At 37.8% G+C, this 20186-nt stretch overlaps 1 protein-coding gene across 10 annotated transcripts in view; it reads left to right on the top strand.

Moving 5' to 3' along the window:
- Positions 1-20186, top strand: part of camk2g2 (calcium/calmodulin-dependent protein kinase (CaM kinase) II gamma 2) — a 61490-nt gene that overhangs the window by 19861 nt on the left and 21443 nt on the right. For all 10 annotated transcript variants that reach the window (XM_081350470.1, XM_081350463.1, XM_081350467.1 and 7 more), the window contains exons 3-11: positions 4516-4575; positions 8750-8804; positions 9817-9882; positions 11845-11917; positions 14832-14934; positions 15511-15594; positions 15774-15868; positions 19571-19693; positions 19977-20060. In XM_081350470.1, coding sequence (XP_081206596.1) covers positions 4516-4575; positions 8750-8804; positions 9817-9882; positions 11845-11917; positions 14832-14934; positions 15511-15594; positions 15774-15868; positions 19571-19693; positions 19977-20060 — 743 coding nt within the window. The remainder of the gene's footprint in view (positions 1-4515; positions 4576-8749; positions 8805-9816; positions 9883-11844; positions 11918-14831; positions 14935-15510; positions 15595-15773; positions 15869-19570; positions 19694-19976; positions 20061-20186) is intronic.

Genomic DNA, 20186 nt, shown 5'->3' with positions numbered 1-20186 from the left:
GTGTGATTAGTATCTGAACTGAACTTGGCCTTTTTACAATATTAGATAGAAAGATGGCCTGAACTTGTCATTCAAAACGTTGCTGGTTCAAACCATGAGTTACCACACTTACTGTATGACCTTGAGCAAAACACTTAACACTTAACGTGACATTCTAAGTGCTTTTGTCTACTAAATGACCACTACTGACATGGATATCTACACTTATAAATCACTGCGGTTGGAACATTGTGGAATAGCAGCTGCTGAACTACATTTGCGTTTCCTGAAGGAACTGCCAGTTCTTGCAAGACAGCAAAAGAATAGGAAGCAAGAGAACATCAGGAAAAGGGCAGGACTGGACAGATTGGACCAGTACGTGTCAAAGAGATGGCCAGGTTGTGATAAATGAGTCAAGATGATGATAACACTCCACCGTGTGTCTGTTGTCATGGAAGAACAGCTGAGCAGCAGAAAAGGAAAGGAAGAGATGGAGAATGAGACGAAAGTCAGTAGTCTTCAACTGGAGTTAGCCTGTGATTTGTAAACAGTGAGGACACTAAGGTCAGCGTTGATGAGCCAACAGAGGATGAAAAATAAAGCTAGCAGACAGAACGAGTGAAAAGGCCACAACAAGGGCACTTCTCTGGAGTGCAGAGGAGATGTGAGAGAAGAATGAACAATTAATTAAAGTCCCTCACCTTTTCCAGTATGTGTAGTGTAGGAGTGACCATACTGTCTGTTCAAGAGTCTGGGCTGACTACATAGTTTCGTGTTCTGTGACGTGTTGGGATCTGTGAGAGCAGGAGCAGCTTGCGCATATGTGCACACATTTTCTCAATGTGTTTTTCAGAGCTGTAGGACTCAACTAAACTAAATTAAGCCAATTCATTTTTGCTGTGTAGCATCTGTTAGTAAATCCAGAACAGAAATGAGACTTAAAAAAGCTGCATGGCACCTATTACAAAAAAAAGTACTGCGATTTGTACAGTGGTATATGGTGATTATTTGTGTGCATACAATGTAGTGAATATGTTACCATGGTACCAATTACTTTCTTTTGTATTGTAACTGTAAAAGCAGAAATGCATCTGGCAGCAGGTTTCCTTCCCCGTTGCAATTTTTCTTATTATTTTACATATGTGTTTCTCTAGACTGAGAGCTTGACCACAGAGATTTACACTCTCTCTGAAGGGTGCATTTGAGGTTACCGGCCCATGATGCATCTGCTCATGCTCATGCTGAAGTGTCATCATTGTACTGACTTGCTTACAGAAGTTATTTCGCTGTAGCCATTGATAGACATGAAAGAAACATATTGATTTGACTTGATGTTTTTATTGTTTAAGGAACTTGGAAAGAGCACCTGCAAACATACATAAACGGCTCCAGCTGTGCTTACAAGTGTGCTTTCAAAACGGATTGGTATGTATGGTACATTATAAAAACACACAGTTCTGATTGGATGAGCCATGGTGCTGTTGTAAAAGCTGATAAACATCTTGAACATGTTACTGCACATTCAATATGAATGTGTAATTTTTTACGTTGCTTGGCAGGCATAAACACCCTACAGCTAGACCAATGACCTATATTCATTTGTGGACATTTTGTCTGATTATTACTCTACAGTTCAAAAGTTTCAGGTCAGCAAGTTTTTTGTTTAAGAAATGAATACTTTTATTCAGCTAGGATGCGTTAAATTGAGCAAAAGTGAGAGTAAAGACATTCATAATGATACAAAAGATTTCTATTCCAAATAAATCTGTTAAATCTTTTGAACTTTTATATTAATCAAAGAGTCCTGAAAAGATTTACCATATTTTCATACAAATATTAAGCTGTGCAACTGATTTCAACATTGAGAATAATAAATGTTTTCTGAGCAGCAAATCAGCACATCAGAATGATTTCTGAAGGATCATGTGACTAAAGAATAAAGTAATAATGCTGAAAATTCAGCTTTGCCATTACATGAATAAAATACATTTTAAAATAATTAATATATTACAATATTATTGTATTATATTATAGAACAGTTACTATTAGATGGTTTAAAAAAAAAAACTATTTCACTATATTACTATTTTTTTGTATATTTTTACTTAAATAAATGCAGGCTTGGTGAAACTTTAAAAAACATAAATTCTTACTGACCCCAAAAAATCACACAAATAATGGTTTTAAATTCTGTTTTCACTGACCGTTTGCTGAAACAGAAATATAAATTGTATTGTGTTTGTTTTGTGGAAAATTTTAGAAAACTAAGTTTTATTTTTATTTTGGAATTTTATTGGAATCTATTGGAATTTGTTTTAAACCATACAGTTGCTGGTCTAGAATGCTCATTGTCATCAAAGGTTATGCTGATCCAATCTCAGGGCTCTTATACAACTGTTGATGTTTCGTTTAACCGTTCATAGCAGTCAAATCTCTCTGTTTCTCTCTCTCTGAGAGTCCATGACATCATGGACCTGACCGCACAGTGAGAAAGCAGCACTTAGCCCAATTGGATTTTAGAGATGGTCACTGAACAACACATCATTTATTTATCTCTTCAGTAATGGGATAAAAAGAGAAAACTAGAGAGATCGCACAAAGGGAGGAGCGTGAGTAGAAAGAAAAAAAGGTGGTAGGGGAGCCACTCAAAGCCATTTCTCTTTCTCGAAGCCTTTATCAGATTTGTGTTTATTCTACTTCAAACTTGATTTATAATGCAGTGGATAGATTGCATGTGGAAGGTGCAGCAAATGATAAAAACAAAATGTTTTATTACACATACTCAAAGTGTTTAATTTATGTGTGTGTTTATTTTCTCTACATGCCAGCAGTCGTTGTACGGCCGTCTCTCACGCTCAGCCATCAGATTAACTGTTCTGTTGGGAGTCGAATATTAAATGTCCTGGATTAATTCTGTTAGGTAATAAAGACATCTGCTGCCATAAACCGAACGCACACGCACATAACTCACAGCGGTCACCGTTCGTTCTTTCAGAGGGATGTTTATTAGGTAGCACTTTTCAGAAAAGCTTTAAGCCACCCGTGATCCTACACCCACATGCATTCTACAAATATGATGAAAACATCATCACTTCAAGTGTGTGTGTGTGTGTGTGTGTGTGTGTGTGTGTGTGTGTGTGTGTGTGTTCATGAGAAGTACTGTGCTAAGGCTGTGTGATGTTAGTGTGGTGGTGATGGTTTTTAGATTAATATTTGATCCTTTAAGATTGAAGCTGATGTCATTTCTGAGAATCATGCTTTGGGGCTGTCAGAGAATTTGAAGTCTTTTTGGGTAGAAGATCCACATCCACATGCGGTTAGTGAAGGCCTCCGACAGGAACATAGCAACACGAGTGCATAAACACCCTGGGACATCTATACTTTTTTTTCAGTCTATATTATATTTTGTAATATTTTCTTACAGTTTGAGGTCTGGCTCATTTTAGACGAGTAGCACACACCTGGTACTGTGTGATCTTGGACTAAGGATATGTTATGCATAAGAGCGCTGTTCGTGCTAGTGTTTAAGTGAGACTGATCTGACCCAGCACGAATGCCTGCATTGAGTTCATGATTTGAATTCCTACTAGTGGATCACTGCTGTTGCAGATGACTGTGTGTTTGGTGCACATGTGCATTCTTTTCAACTAGGGTGTTGTCTGGCGTAATGCAGACAACTCTATTTAAGATTCTTGACATGGTTTTGATAGAGTATACACAACACCAAATCCCAACAGCCCTGCATTAGAAGCTCTGCTTTTCCATACTGACACATAGTGAAGAGTTCAAAACCCTCTTGGCTTATTCTTTATATCACATGATCAGGTCTCTACCATCAATGGTGGTGCGTAACATAATTGTTTATAGGCTGGGAAGACCTATGTATTCATATAATGTATTTACACTGCAGAAGCAGTTTGTTTGTGTGTCTGTTTGATTTCCCTGCCATAAAAAAATCTTGAAAGGTTTCCCATAGAGGCTATGACCTTATATCCTTTTAGAGATCGATGCTCGTTATTTCAGGATGGGCAGTTATATTAATCTTGGACGCTTTCTTTCTAGAGTGGACATCTTTACCTCATGCACATTGCATTCGCCCAGAGTCATTAACTATATTCTTGCTAATAATAGGGCAGAATGCCTGCTATTAATTATGTCACTAAACGGTTGCATTGACTGCATTACAGACACTGTCTACACCTGGGATTAATATCCATCTCAGGGTGATTTGAGCACATCGGTCATTTCCATATAATGAAAGTGAACCAAATGACCAAAAAACACCATTTAAAAACATCACAAAAATCCGTCTTCTGAAGCCAAAGGAGAAACAGAATTGATTTGTGTGAGAAACTGTATTTTTTACTGTATTTTTGATCAAATACATGCAGACTTTTTTTTTTAGGAACATTAAAAACCCCTAAACTTTTCAACAGTAGTGTAAGTGGTTCTTCACTGATAATGTTTGTGTTCTGACAGGTGTGGAGGTTCAGGAGTTAAATGTGCTGAATTGTTCTCTCTGTGTTTAATCCTCAGATCATCAGAAGCTGGAGAGAGAGGCTCGGATCTGCCGTCTGCTCAAGCATCCCAACATAGGTGAGTCTCAACAACATGCTTGTGCTCAATATGGTCAATGCAGGGGGTGCAGATTCGAGTCCGGCATGCAACGTGCCCTGATGCCATTCTCCCCTCAGTAATCAAGGATAATAGTGGATGTACAGTGAGACATACTGTACAAACATGCTTCACATTCAACACAAGATTATTTGCATGGAATGAGAAAGGATGTGGCTGACACGACAGATCACACAGACAAAATCTCCTGCTCATGCAAAATCATGGAAATGTCTCAGGCTTCGTCCCTTCAGGCTCACTTCAGTGTGTGTGAACAGCTGAGTGCTGTGGTAAGATGTTTCTGCATGGTGATAAAGGACACTGAGTTAATCACCAGGTGCAAAAGAGAACGTTAGAAAGTTTGTGAATTCAAGATCAAGCTTTTGTGGAATTTGAAGTTATGAAGACTTGAAGGAATACAACAGGATTAAAACAAAATGGTCTGAACTGTTTGAGGAGATATCCTTTAACCGTGATTAAATGAGTCACACCAGGATTATTTAACAGGGAATATTCACCCAGAAGTTGCAATTTTGTCAGCATTTACTTTCCTTCGTGTTTATTCATGTTATTATTTTCTTCCATGAAACAAAGAATGAGAGGTTAGACACAATGTTCAAGCTGCTCCTTTTTATACCAAAACAATTTAAACTCCAAAAAGGACAGAGATGCCATATAAAATTAGACCATTTCCAAGTTTCCAAGACATACTATACCTTTATGTAAGGGACAATCTGAAATGTGTGTCATTGTTCATTGATAAATCATTAGTAGCCACAATCGTTGCTTCATGTATCCTTTTTTGTGTTTTTTTGTAGCCCTCATTTTTCTTCTTTCTAGGATTTGTCTCTCTTCCCACCCTCTTAATCTCATCTCTCCTCTCACGCTTTTCTCTTTCTCCTGTATTCCCTCCCTTCCATTCCCAGTGGCCTAAATCTGTCTTTAGTACCCTTTACTGTTAAACCGCCTTAAATGGCCCTTACTCTCTTTCTCTCGTGTTCTCTTTTTCTCTTTTTTTTTACTCTTTCTCCCTCTCACTCTCTCTCAAAGGATCAGATTGTCATGTTTTCTGCATGGACTGCCAGTAAACTCAAGAGCAATCAAGTGTGTATATGAGAGAGAGAGAGAGAGCATGCTCAAGGAGCACATGGCCTATGGCAGCAACGACTAAAACTCGTTCTTTTCCACTTCCTTTTTCTTGAATACATAGACTGTACATATGCAGGGTAACTTACAGCCTTTGTACATGTTACCAACAGCGGGGTTTGTTGTTAACAAACCCTCTTCTCAAAAAACAGCAGATATGAAACCATGACTGCCGTTGGCCCACAGACTCATAGCTAGAGCAGATAGTGTGACATAAGCTCTGTCACACACACAGCCCACATGCATCTACATGCATTCTTCATGTTATCTCACTCAGAGCTGCGTCTTCAGGCATGCGTTTTCAGTGCAACAAAATGTAAGAAAGGAACAATGCATTCCTGTGGAGCTCTTCAACAGATTGTGAAAATTCACCCAAGACTGGTGTTTTTGCAGAATTTCTTTTTCCGCTAAGCAAAAGAAAACTCACCTACCAATAAAATAAAAGCTTTTGATTTGTGTGTCCGGTACTGATATTCGTAAAACATGTCAAGATTTGTGAAATTACCAGATATCAAGGGATCATAAAACTATGCTAATAAAAAAGGAACTTTTATTGATCAGTCAGATTTTTCTCCCAATATGGTTAGTTCAGTGTAGGGTTATAACAATAGACAGATAAAGATAAACTGAACAAAGATACAAAATACATTTTTAAAAATAATATTAATAATAATAATAAAGTAATATAAAACACAAAAGTTTGGGGTCGATAAGGTTTTTTTAATGATTTGACAGAAGTATCTTATGCTCACCAAGGCTGCATTTATTTGATCAAAAATACAGTAAAAACAGCGATATTGTGAAATACTATTACAATTTAAAATTAAATGTAATTTATTCCACTGATGGCAATTTTAAAAAAATCATTCTAATATGCTGATTTGGTGTTCAAGAAACATTTCCTATTATTATCAGTGTTGAAAACAGTTGTGCTGCTTAATATTTTTGTGTAAACCAGGATAAATTTACAGCATTTATTTAAAATAAGTCATTTTTACATTAACATTATAAATGTCTTTACTGTCACTTTCATACATTTAATACATACTTGCTGAATAAGAGTATTTATTTCTTTCGAGGAAAAAAAAAATGACTGACCCCAAGTATTTAGTGTATTGTGTATTTTATATATTAATAGGTTTTATACACATCTGCAGCAGCAGCTACATTACTACAATGCACACGACTAATATAGTAATATTATTGCTTTTTTTCCATTTTAGTTTTAGACCAGTGAAGTACCAGTACTCTAGTTCAAGTCAAAAGTATTAGGGCAAGTTTTATTGCTCTAGAGTACTAGAGCAATAACTAGTGTCATCTCCATCAGAGTACAACACAAATCTCCTCTATCCACACCTCACTTCTCTCTGGCCAACCTGTTAAAATCTCTCTCCATTCACACACTGTTCACAGCACCATGAGTCTGAATTGTGTTAAAAAACACAGTCCTCCTGTCAGAATGTGTGTGTTTGTGTCAGCGCCGCGGGTGATCCTGGGTGAATGTGGAGATAATATAATTCTGCTTTGTCCTCTCTGCCCTCCTCTAGCACAGCCACCTCTCACATGTCTGAGATTAATGCACGATGTCATTTACACAGACCCACACACAATGAGAGCGAGCCAAGGGGTCTCTTAATGCCTGCGTGTGTGAGATCTGGCAGGTGCACTGTTTCAAATCTGTAACTACCGATGACAAATTCATTACTTTCAATCAGGATAACAAATGTTCCTTGCCTTACTTGCAATGCCATCGTTCCCTCAGTAATGTGAACCTCAGTACCTCCTCTGACACGAATGATGTCAGCTGTGATTATTTTTAATTTAAAGTGGTCATGAAGTCAGTGTTTCTTTTTTCACAGCTCGGTCTTATTGTGCTCAATATATCAAGGCACATTGTTTCAAAGAAAAAAAATGTGATAGTGTTGCCTTCTAATGTAACTTGTATCCTTTGAAGAGAAAGCAATCCCATAATAATGCATTGCAACAAATAAAAAAAAAATCCTAGATGTTGGCCGAGCATGAGAAAATGTTGTCTATAAATAAACGTGTAAGTTGTCTATAAATAAACGTATAATTCATTCAGTTCTAAAGTAGTTCAGTGTAATTAAAAATGTTAAATTAAAATGTGAGTAAGCCAAATAAAAATGTAAAAATATTTAATTTCATTTCGCCCAATATTTGTATGTTATATATCCTTATTAGTGTATCACAGTCTCCTATGTCATTGTGGTTAATTAAAATGGGGTTTATTAACTTAAATTACCCGGAACAAATTGTCACAGGAACTCCTCCCACCCCCCACCCCCCCCCCAGACCTGTTGCTGTCTGCGTTTCCATTGCGGTCTGAAGCACCCTGAAGATTAGGACTGTGTGTAATTTTACAGTTCATGCTGAATTTCGTCTTCTGCGTATAATCTTAATAAAGCCTGAACCTCGTCTTTGAAACTTTGAAAAAATACTACCTTGCGAGTAGGGAATTTTTTCCTGGAAACTTCATTTAGAAACCTGGTTCCTGTGGTAGAAACACACAGAGTACCACCACAAATTCCCTTGTTCCTGGGGAAAGTTCCAGCGGTGGAAATGCGGCTTTATATTACATCTTGTAAAAAGGGGCATAATAGGTCCCCTTTAATATATAAATAGTCCCAGTTTCTGTTAATAAAATAATTTTGAAAACAAGCTACATTGTCATAATTACAACAATTACAGAAATACAGAAAATGTCTTACCTTATATGGTGTATGCCCTTCGAATATTATGCTTTAGGTTGAGAACCACTGTCTTATGCTGAGTTTTATTTGTGGAGTCCCTTTCTATGTGCACCGTTCCAAATGGGTCACTTACGATGCTGCCTTAGAAGGCATTAGGCAGCAAGGTTGGGTTTTGTAATTGAGCTAACGAGGATGACTTCATGGGCAGGTCAAGAAAAGGATAAAAGCTTGTTCTGTTCATCCTGCTTATGTTGTTTCTCTGTCTTACCTCATTTTCTCTATCTGTTTTCCCTCAACAGTGCGTCTCCATGACAGTATCTCAGAAGAAGGCTTTCATTACCTGGTCTTTGACCTGTAAGTATCTGAGTCAGACATTCTGATCTTCCCTCTTACTTCTGCTGTTAAACAAGATTGATCCTAGGTGAGGCCTGTATACTCGCACTTTCCACTTCCTTCCAGCCCTGTTTGGCTGTAATTAACTGTTAATTACAGGAAAATGTAATTGATGTATGACTATTAAACTCTTTTCTCCAGCCAGTAGGGCCATTTCTCTTTACCATGTAGTAGGGATGCACTGATATGAACATTTTGGTCGATACCGATAATTCTTTATATTTGAAACCCGATAACCGATATATTGGCCAATAAACATAAATCCAAAAAGGTTTAAGGTTACAAAAACAAAAGTCTCAACATTAAAGGCCATGTCACAAGCACACAATTATAATGTTCTTATTATAATTTAATGTAGCCTATATGACACTTGCGCTGCACACGTTGCACTTAACTGTATTTTCCTTTTTGAAGTAATCCCAATCCTATTTCAAGCAATTCAAAAGCATCATGGTGAACAGTTCACATCTTAAGTGTCTCTGCTGAAAGAAACTATTATTTATCGGCTTTAACATATCAGTTAAATTTTCTTACCGGGCCAATAACGATAACATTAAAAATTAACATATATACAGTATATATATCTATACATACATACATGTTGTGCGTCCCTACCATATAGTCTAAAATACTTTGGTTTATTATTGAACTCCTTTGCTTGAGTTATGCTGACATCATGTTGAACGATTATCTGAGTCTGAAGTGTTGTTGAGATATAGAGTCCTCTGTGTAACTGCATTGTGTGAGAGCGAGACATACGTGTGTGTAGATTGTATCTGTTTGGTCCTCTCTCAGGGCTCTTGTGTCATTAAGACTCTGATAGAGCTCACCCAACACCTAAGTGCCAAACCGCGGTGATAAAACTTCCCTCCATTAGCCACACACTCCTCTACAGGCCTCATGCTCTTTATAGTTTATAGTTTTGAGTTCTCCTCCCTTGAGCTGTTTATAAAGCCTGTATTTCTTCCTGTAGTGTGACTGGTGGAGAACTGTTTGAAGACATTGTCGCAAGAGAATATTACAGTGAAGCAGATGCAAGGTATGTTCAAAAATTCAGCTAAAACCATATCAGTGTTTAGTTGTAATATTTCTGTATATATACAATACTGTTCAAAGGTTTGGGGTCTGTTAAAGTTTTTGAAAGAAGTGCTCACCAGGCTACATTTTATTAAATTAAAAATACTTCAATTTATTTAAAAATTATTTAAAAAAAACATTATTTCAATTGAAAATTACTGTTAAGTAACTGATTTCTATTTTAATATATTTTAAAATGTAATTTTTCCATGTGATGGCAAATTTTCAGCGTCATTACTGTCACATGATCCTTCAGAAATCATTCTAATATGCTGATTTGGTGCTCAAGAAACATTTCTTATATATATAAATAGAAATTCATCCCCTTAAATTTAAGCTGACTGTCTGCACTTCAGTCCATATCCACTTCATATTCAGCACTAAGCCGGAACAGCAAAATTAGTGTCACTATCCAATTACTTTTGGAAGGCACTCTCCAGACTTACAGTGTGAAGACTGCTTCTGAGAGTTTGCATCAAGGGAGAACACAGAGAGTTTTTGCTGGAAAGTGCCTCCATAATGGGATGGAATGGAATGCAGTCCACAGATTTTGCCAAATTTGGACACAAGAAATGCCTTCCTCGCCATCCTTTCTCAAGAGAGCTTTAGGGAATTTCTAATGGAACTCTTTCTTTCCGCAACCTCTCTGCAAGCTCTCTCTTTTTTGCTCTCTCTTTACATGAAAAAATACATTTCTGAATGATTTGGTTTAAGTATGTTTCCAAACAAACAAACATTCCCTCAGAGAGATGTCATCATCTCCCAACCCTTCGTCTGTCCTCGGGTCATGACCTTTTGAACAGGTTTCAGAGCTCCGTAATGAGCTGCTCCTCTATCTGCATTTATAAACATTCTTTCCAGCTCCACCGGTGCTTATTTATGTCGCCTCACTTTCTTGAAATGTCTATCTGCAGTGCAAGTCTGCCGGAGCAACAAATGCCCTATAGAGAGTGTGAGAGAGAAATATTGATATAGATCAGAAATAAAATAAAACGGTATTATTATTATAAACTGTATTATTATTACAATTTAAAGTAACTTGGTTAATAAGTAAACAATTTCTATCTTAATATATTTTAAAATGAAATTATTTCTGTGATGGCAAAGCTATTAATATTTTTGGGGGAACTGTGGTAAAAAAAAACACAATTCAGGATTTTTTGCTGAGGAGAGACATTGACTATATAAATATATAACATAATAAACATAATAAATGTATCTACTGTCAGTTTTGATCACCTTAATGTATCCTGAATTAAAAGTGCTGATTTCTGTATATACCTAAACAATCTTACTGACCTCAAACCTTTGAATGGATGTGTATAATGTTAAAAATGCCTTCTATTTCAGATAAATGCTGTTCTTTTGAACTTTCTATTAATCAAAGAATCCTGGAAAAAAAATGTTTTCAACAATGATGATAAAAAAAAAAATGTTTCTTAAGCATATTTTAATGATTTCTGAAGGATCATGTGACACTGAAGACTGGAGTCAAATAGAAACAATTATTTTAAATTGTAAAAAAAAACAATATTACTGTGTTTGCTCTATTTATTCAGCTTCAGGAAAACTGTTTTGGCATTTGGTTGACATGGTAAATGTATCTTCATTCCCATCCTGGAGAGCTACTCTGGCAGCTTTGACAACCATAAAACAAATCAGAGTATTTATCTGTTCATACAAAGCTCAGTCTCTCCGCATAGGCCAGATTCTTCAGCTAGATGTCTTGTGCCTGATTTTCTATCTGGAGTTAGATCCTTGTACTAATGCCTGGGTTTCTTTTCCTAATCTGTCCCTCTTTTCCTTCTCCCTGCTTTCTCTCTCTCTCTCTCTCTCTCTCTCTCTCTCTCTCTCTCTCTCTCTCTCTCTCTCTCTCTCTCTCTCTCTCTCTCTCTCTCTCTCTCTCTCTCTCTCTCTCTCTCAGTCATTGCATCAATCAAATCCTGGAAAGCGTCAGCCACATCCACCAGCATGACATTGTGCACAGGGACCTCAAGGTGAGTCATGCCGTCAGTGTGGAAATGTGCCAATCCTGGAGCTTGCGTCATCCAAACCCTCCTCCTCCTCTTGGCAACACTGTGGCGTCATCAGCACACACTCAAACATGTGCTTGTGACATTAAACACTGTGTGGCTGCTAACTTGTCACTGGAGAGCATGGATGGCCTTTTTTTTTTTTTTTGCCTGTTTGATTGTTATTTGTTTTTCTTGACATCAGAGAGTGGTCAGTTGGCTGTGGCGAATCCAGAGGGGCGATTTGATGACAAGCACAATGCAGAAAGCAATCAAAGGGATGTTTAATAGAGGAAGGAGAGATTTGTTGCTTAAATGTGTAATTGCATATTGGATGCATATTGGATTGATATTAAACAGTGCTTCCTTGTTGCTTGTCAGAGGTTACAGCAATTTTTTCTTTTGTATCTTCTCATCTTCCTACGAGTATATGTAGTAGAGTCTGTGTAAGAGGTCAAATCATGTGTTTGCGTGAAAGGGTTTTTTTTCTACAGTAATGACTGATGAAACACAGATCAGCGGCATGTGGTGGACAAAAATGTGTCTAACCCCACCCCTCCAGAACCTCCAACTGAACCGGCCCTTTCCATATTAGTTCACCTCTAAAAGTAAAGGCAGACAGAGGAGTGCTGAAGGCAGGCCGGTTGCTATGGAAACTCGTGTGATGTCACAGAGGCTGCAGAACCGTGGCATGGTGGTGAGCGTGTGTGGTAGGGACTCATTTTGCCTCCTCTAATTCATCAGAGCGAAAGAGACTGTTGAACACAGATAGACAAGAGAATCTTATGACAGGGACGCAAGAACCGAACAGGGACAGTCGAGCAGGAGCACAACCTATGGCACATTGGCACGTGACGATAGCTAAAGAGGTGTATGCATTTAATTTAAATAAAGCCCCTAAACTTGCATACAGACTTACATTTTGAAGTAATCATTCCTCATAATCACACAGCCTGTTTTATTAAGTTAGGCATTATAAATACCAATAAACTGTGAAATTTTAACCTGTGCTAGCACACAGATCCAACAGACCATTCGTTTCAGTGGTTAATATCAGTCACATTTTTGTGCCCTTGAATTAAGTGAAAAGAACAGTTGTTCCAACAAATGTAAGGTTGACCTTCTATTTATCTAGAAAAGTAGCAATTTATTTATCTTATTTACTTATTGTCTACTAATTTATCTATTATCTGTAATTCTGTGTTGATTGTTTGCTTTTTTTATGTTGATACCATTTTCAAGTGCTAAAAACTGATTCAAAAATATTTGAGCTCTTAACAAAAATGAGGAGGAGGATGTGATGCCTAGCATTTAAAACTTTTGACCTTTAGACATTTTTTTTGCTTGGCTTATGAATATTCCTTAGTTTACATCATTGGGCAATCTAGGAAAGTAATCTTCTGTCAGTATGATTTAAAGGGATAGTTCACCCAAAAAATCTTTTATCACTTACTCACCGTTAAGTTGTTCCAAACCTGTATGAGTTTCTTCTGTTGAATGCAAAAGAAGATATTTTAAAGAATGTTGGTAATCAAACAGTTGACGCCGGTAGCAACTGACTCCCATATAATACTAAAAATACTATGGAAGTCAATGGCTATCTTACCAACATTCTTTAAAATATCTTTTTTTTTTGCGTTCAACAGAAGAAACTCATACAGGTTTGGAACAACTTAAGGGTGAGTAAATGATTTTTGGGTGAACTATCCCTTTAATTAATATTTATTATAACAAGCCATCACCATGTCATGACGTCACAGAAAGTGTGTTGTGTGCAGCTCATTATAAAACTTGTTCCGGCAGTTGTTGTAGGGTGGCTGCGCTGTGTCTGGGTCAGGCCTGTGTCTGCAGCATTCAGAGGCAGCGGGGTGTGTGGGACAGCGGGGCGAGAGAGCAGCTCACCCCTGCTCTCGTAGCATGAGACTACAAGCCCTCTCTGTCTCTTCATGAATTATGCAGCTCAGAGCAATGGGTGTGCTGTCATAAGTATCGGTCTACTTTACACACAGACACCAGTAAGATAAAGAAACCGCATGCAATCTCTCCCTTCTTTTCGCACGCATATACAAGCATGCACACTATTTCTGTCTCTGACTTGATTCCCTCTGTAGTTCGAGACCGGATCTCAGTATTCCTACAGTGTGGGGATGAAAGACTGTCCTCATAGAACATGCTGGATACGTTTATGTCCTTTAATGCAGATCACAGTTGATTAAACTCAGCCTCGTTATGTTTGATCATCACCTTTAGCATTATCATGCACAGAATAATTGAGCAGCCGTATGGGAGGAAGTGCCTGTCGACTGCACTTTATAATTCTTTTGGCTCACATTAATTTTTCATACTGTACACTATAATGTTGTTTTAGTGTTTTATTTTTAAGTTATTTAGATGAAATTGTGTAGAATAGTAAAGGTGCAGTCACATTTACTGTTGTTCAGAGAATGTTTGCGTGCCAAAAACAGTAATATCAACAGGAACCCACCCGGTTGGGAATTTCTTGTGAGATTTTCCTTCAGATTTTGGACCAGGTTCAAGTTGGTCATGCTGATTCACCACAATGTCCTACAGAAAGTAGCTTTGTTTAAAAAAAAGTGACTTCTGTTTGCTGTGCTTCATACATTGACGGTGGACCTTTTTTGAGCACGAATGTTTGCTACTGTGGCCTCAACTTAACTCAAGTTAACTTTTGACCTCAAAAATGGCACACTACACCTTTATGTTTTATGGTAAAAATCACAGCATTTGGAGATTTCGGTTCTGATATACCCATTTTATGTTCTCCTTTGCGCTTTCACACTCTCTTATCTATGTCGCCTCTCTCATTTTTTTTCTTTCTCACTATTCCTCCTTCCTTTCTTGTCTCCTACCCTTTTCTCTTTTATGTGTCCTCTTATAGCCAGAGAACCTGCTATTGGCCAGTAAGATGAAGGGGGCGGCTGTGAAGCTGGCTGATTTTGGTCTTGCAATCGAGGTGCAGGGAGATCAGCAGGCCTGGTTCGGTAAGACCCATTTGCTTTTCCTTCAACTCATTGGTAGCCTGATCTCTTAAAGGGATTTGGCTTGAAGCCATTGTAGATCGTCTTGATGCAAGATTGAATTAAATTCAAGAGACCAAATGAATTTCACTGGTTTCACATATATTGAAACATTCGCTGATTTTCAAGCAGCGTTAGCTTTCCCTTATTGCTGTGTTTGCTCTCTCTGGCATATTTGGCTCTTGTGGGACTGGAGAACTCTGGAGAATAGCCAGCTTGTGTTTTTACACTGTGCTCATGGGAAATATGGAGTTTAATGTTCTTTTTGAGTCAAGACTACTCACTTGAACCAAGTCAGAGGTCACAGACGACAAACCCAGTGAACAAAATAAAAATAAGCTTTTCCAACATTGTGGGAATTTCTTATGCTTTTTCACATTATACAGCCTTATAAGAAATAAACACATCTGCACATCTTTTTTTCACTAACTATTTTGTGTTTAATACAAACTGAAATGTTGTTGCCTGTTGAAGATTTTGTGAGTGAAATCAGTTCATTTTAGATACTAAATGTATGTATATCACAATATGGCCTTACAGGTTTTGCAGGCACCCCTGGATACCTCTCGCCTGAAGTCCTGAGAAAGGATCCCTATGGCAAGCCAGTGGATATCTGGGCCTGTGGTAAGATTTTCACCTGTTTTATTTAAAGCGTCATTTAAAAAGTCTTTTGGTTTTTTGTAGTGTCATATATTTGTCCACTTTTATGAATAATCGGTGTACTAAATATGTGATTCAGTCTCTTTACTTTGGAAGAAGAGTGGATTAGTATTTGAATAGTTCAATTTATGTGTCCTGGGCAGGTGTGATCTTGTATATCCTGCTGGTGGGTTACCCTCCTTTCTGGGATGAGGATCAGCACAAACTGTATCAACAGATCAAGGCTGGAGCCTATGACGTGAGTGATCACACACACTGTTTCCCTTAATGAGTTCTCACTGCTTTATAATGTAATAACACTGTTTTATATCTAATCAGGCCTGTTCCATTGAAGGAAACACATCCACCCCAATATTCAGATCAGTGGTTGACCAATATGAGATTTTCAATGTTTGATTCTCATTACTTTTTGTCCAGTAGACCTATAGATCCATACCCAGTAGATCCAAATAAAAAAAATTGGAAGTCAGTAGTATATTTTTAGTGTTTTTGAAAGACCTCACTTTTGCTACATTTATTTGATCAAAATACCGTAAAATCTGTAACATTGTAAATTATTATTACAATTTAAAATTACTGTTTTCTATTTTAGTATACTTCAAAATGTTATTTATTCCTGTGATGGCAAAGCTGAATTTTCAGCAGTCATTACTCCAGTTACGTGATCCTTCAGAAATCATTCTAATATGCTGATTTTATGCTCAAGAAACATTTCTTATTTTATTAATGTTTTGTCTTAATAATGTTAAAAACAGTTATGCTGCTTAATATTTTTGTGGAAATTGTGATATTTTTCAGTATTTGTTAAATAAAAAGTCAAAAGAGCAGCATTTGCTTGAAATAGAAATATTGTGTTACAATTTAAAGGTCTTTACTGTCACTTTAGGTCAATTTAATACATCCTTGCTAAATAAAAGTATTAATTTCTTAAAACTTTTAAACGGTAGTGTTTTCGGTAGTGAAAACTTGTTTTCACATCACAAGTCTTTTTAAATTCCAAAACAAACCTATGATTCCCTGGTTGTGTTTCTCCATCATTCTCCAGCTTGGTGATGGAACAGTGCCGGAAGAAATTCAACTTTCAAAACGCCTACTTTTCACTCCAGGCAAAATCGCTCCGCACTGCACCCATATCTGATCTAATTAAAGCAGACGTTTAGTAAACAGTCGAACAGTAAAAGCATGTCAAACAAAAGGCCTATTTATTTAAAAAAGTGACTGTAACCCAGTTTAAGCTGCATTTGGCTCAATCAGTAGCAGAAAGTGAAAGGCCTTTCATTAGTCTTTTATTGTCCATCAACTTGTTGACAGAGAAGCTCTCATGGCCGTCCTCATACAGAGATTTCAGTGCCACCTCATCGACCCAAGAGTGACGAGCCCAGATTGAAGCCTTTGTTAATATTTAATTGGTTGGGATAGAGAGCCAAGTTACTCAATAATAAATTATGGCAGCCCCCTCCTCTAGAGCTCAGCAGTGGAACATACAACCGAGGAGTCTTCTTCATTATCATCAGCATTATCATCTCCTCAAACCCCAAAGGAAAACTGTTTACAGTGGAATCTTTCCCATTAACACTATTCTATATAGCTTATATGAGGTTACAACAGTCTTAGAGATGGCATCGTGTGATCAGCTGTAGTTTGTCAGTCCAGCATGATCATAGTATGGATTCATACTAATTTGATTTAATTTGTGCTTTCAAAATCCCTCTTAACTAGCCTCACTAAGTGCATGGGAGTATAGCATGCTTGTTGTGTTTGTTGCATAGTGGTGTTGTCCATTTGATGGGGTGCTGCAGTGTGGGAGAGATGTGATTATGAAGGTCAGTTTTGGTTTCAGCATTTTCAGCCATCCAGGTGGAAAACAACTCTTCCAGTCATCACTTTAGCTACTCTGCTCTAATCATATTAAAATCCATTACAGGCCATGGAAGCCATTGATCTGTGTGTTTGTCCATGTCAGTATACATTTGAGCTATCAGTTTCATACAAAAGTCTGAGATAGTGAAAATGCTTCTATTTTTCATTATTTTCTTATGTAGTACAAATTTTCATTACTGTTTATATTATCAGTATTAGCAAAACTATTTGGGTGCAAAGTTGAATTAACATTGTTGAATTCAGAATTAGTACTTGTTTTGTCGTCTTTTTGCATTGATGTCAGCAGTGCTTAAGCTTCATGAACTCAACAAGTTTGTGTAAAACCTGATGATCGTGTTCTCCAGTATGATTTAAGATGATATAAAGAGCATCTTGACCTTCAATGGAAGAACATCTTACCATCTGTACAAAATCACATGATCAATGTCACAAATTTACTTATGATTAGTGATCTTGAAATATTGACTTCACATTTATTTGTGTAGGGCTTTTCACAATGCATTTCCTTACAAAGCAGCTATACAGAAAATGCATGTTTAAATGTATAAATGTCATTTGGCCTTAATGAACCAGGAATCTAACATTATAAATAAATAAATAAAAAATAAAAATATATAAATAAACTATACCAGTGGTTCTCAGCTGATTTGGTCATGGGACCCACATTTTCCCATTGTCATTACGCTGCAACCCAAATATTTATGAATTTGAACCAAGCAAATTTATTTCTCAAAAATGGTTAGCACACCATGCCCACTTTACTTAACATACACCTAAGTTGTAAGAATATCATTTACACTTATGAATAAACAGGATAAGGAAAGGCTATTAAAAAACTACTCTGAACAAAATTATAAACACAACACTTTTGTTTTTGCCCCCATTTTTCATGAGCTAAACTCAAAGATCTAAGACTTTTTCTATGTACACAAAAGGCCTATTTCTCTCAAATATTGTTCACAAATCTGTCTAAATCTGTCTTAGTGAGCACTCCTCCTTTGCCGAGATTATCCACCCACCTCACTGGTGTGGCATATCAAGATGCTGATTAGACAGCATGATTATTTCACAGGTGTGCCTTAGGCTGGCAAAAATAAAAGGCCACTCTAAAATGTGCAGTTTTATCACACAGCACAAAGCCACAAATTTCGCATCGTCGCATGATATGCTCATCGTCCTCATCGGGGTCTCGACCTGACTGCAGTTCGTCATCATAAACGACTTGAGTGGGCAAATGCTCACATTCGATGGCGTCTGGCACTTTAGAGAGGTGTTCTCTTCACGGATGAATCCCAGTTTTCACTGTACAGGGCAGATGGCAGACCCAGCGTGTATGTGGGTGAGCGGTTTGCTGATGTCAACGTTGTGGTTCGAGTAGCCCATGGTGGCGGGGTTATGGTATGGGCAGGCGTATGTTATAGACAGCGAACACGGGTGCATTTTATTGATGGCATTTTGAATGCACAGAGATACCGTGACGAGATCCTGAGGCCCATTGTTGTGCCATTCATCCACGACCATCACCTCATGTTGCAGCATGATAATGCACGGCCCCATGTTGCAAGGATCTGTACTCAATTCCTGGAAGCTGAAAACATCCCAGTTCTTGCATGGCCAGCATACTCACCGGACATGTCACCCATTGAGCATGTTTGGGATGCTCTGGATCGGCGTATACGACAGCGTGTTCCAGGTCCTGCCAATATCCGGCAACTTCGCACAGCCATTGAAGAGGAGTGGACCAACATTCCACAGGCCACAGTCAACAACCTGATCAACTCTATGCGAAGGAGATGTGTTGCACTGCGTGAGGCAAATGGTGGTCACACCAGATACTGACTGGTTTTCTGACCAAGGTTTCAAGGTTATGGAACCTGTAGTTACCATGGTAAATACACAATATAAGACATCCCACCCTGCAAAAACTAATTTCCGGGAGGTAGCACGCCCTCATTTTCAGGTTTAAAATGAAACAAATCTCAGGTTTTCAGTGTAGACCTCACTGCATCTCGCCAAGAAAACTCAATCATCTTTCCTCTCTTGTTTTTTCATGTCTTAGTTTCCCTCTCCAGAGTGGGACACTGTTACCCCAGAGGCCAAAAACCTTATCAACCAGATGCTGACCATCAACCCAGCGAAGAGGATCACGGCTGACCAAGCAATCAAGCATCCATGGATCTGCGTAAGTGTCCTGGACTTAAACCCCAAGCACATTGATATATCTTTCAGGGCTGGTTTATATTGCGTCACCCAGCCTGTCACGATTGCATGCCCCAACTGGCATAATGTCAAAGAGCTTACAGTTCCAGTCTGCAATGAAATAAACATTTGCTAGCCTATTTGGTTAATAAAAAACTTTGAGTGAGACTTTATATCCAATTTGTATTATATACAATCTGTCATAACATACTGTATCTGAATAAAGATTAGTCCTGAGGATTGTGACATCTTTCTCTCACACTTAGCAACGCTCCACTGTCGCCTCCATGATGCATCGCCAAGAAACCGTTGAGTGTCTGCGCAAGTTCAACGCCCGTAGAAAACTCAAGGTCTGAATCATTCATTGCTAACACAATAAGGTTCTATTTTGTTAACATTAGTTAATGCACTGGCTAACTTGAACAAGTGCAATACTGTATTAATCTAGGTTACTTTCCATAGCCATCATTAATGCT

Source organism: Scardinius erythrophthalmus (genome assembly GCF_964197995.2).
Source record: "Scardinius erythrophthalmus genome assembly, chromosome: 21".
Classification (NCBI taxonomy): Eukaryota; Metazoa; Chordata; class Actinopteri; order Cypriniformes; family Leuciscidae; genus Scardinius; species Scardinius erythrophthalmus.
The sequence above is the reverse complement of the archived record's forward strand: the minus strand, read 5'-3'. Positions and strand labels throughout refer to the sequence as shown.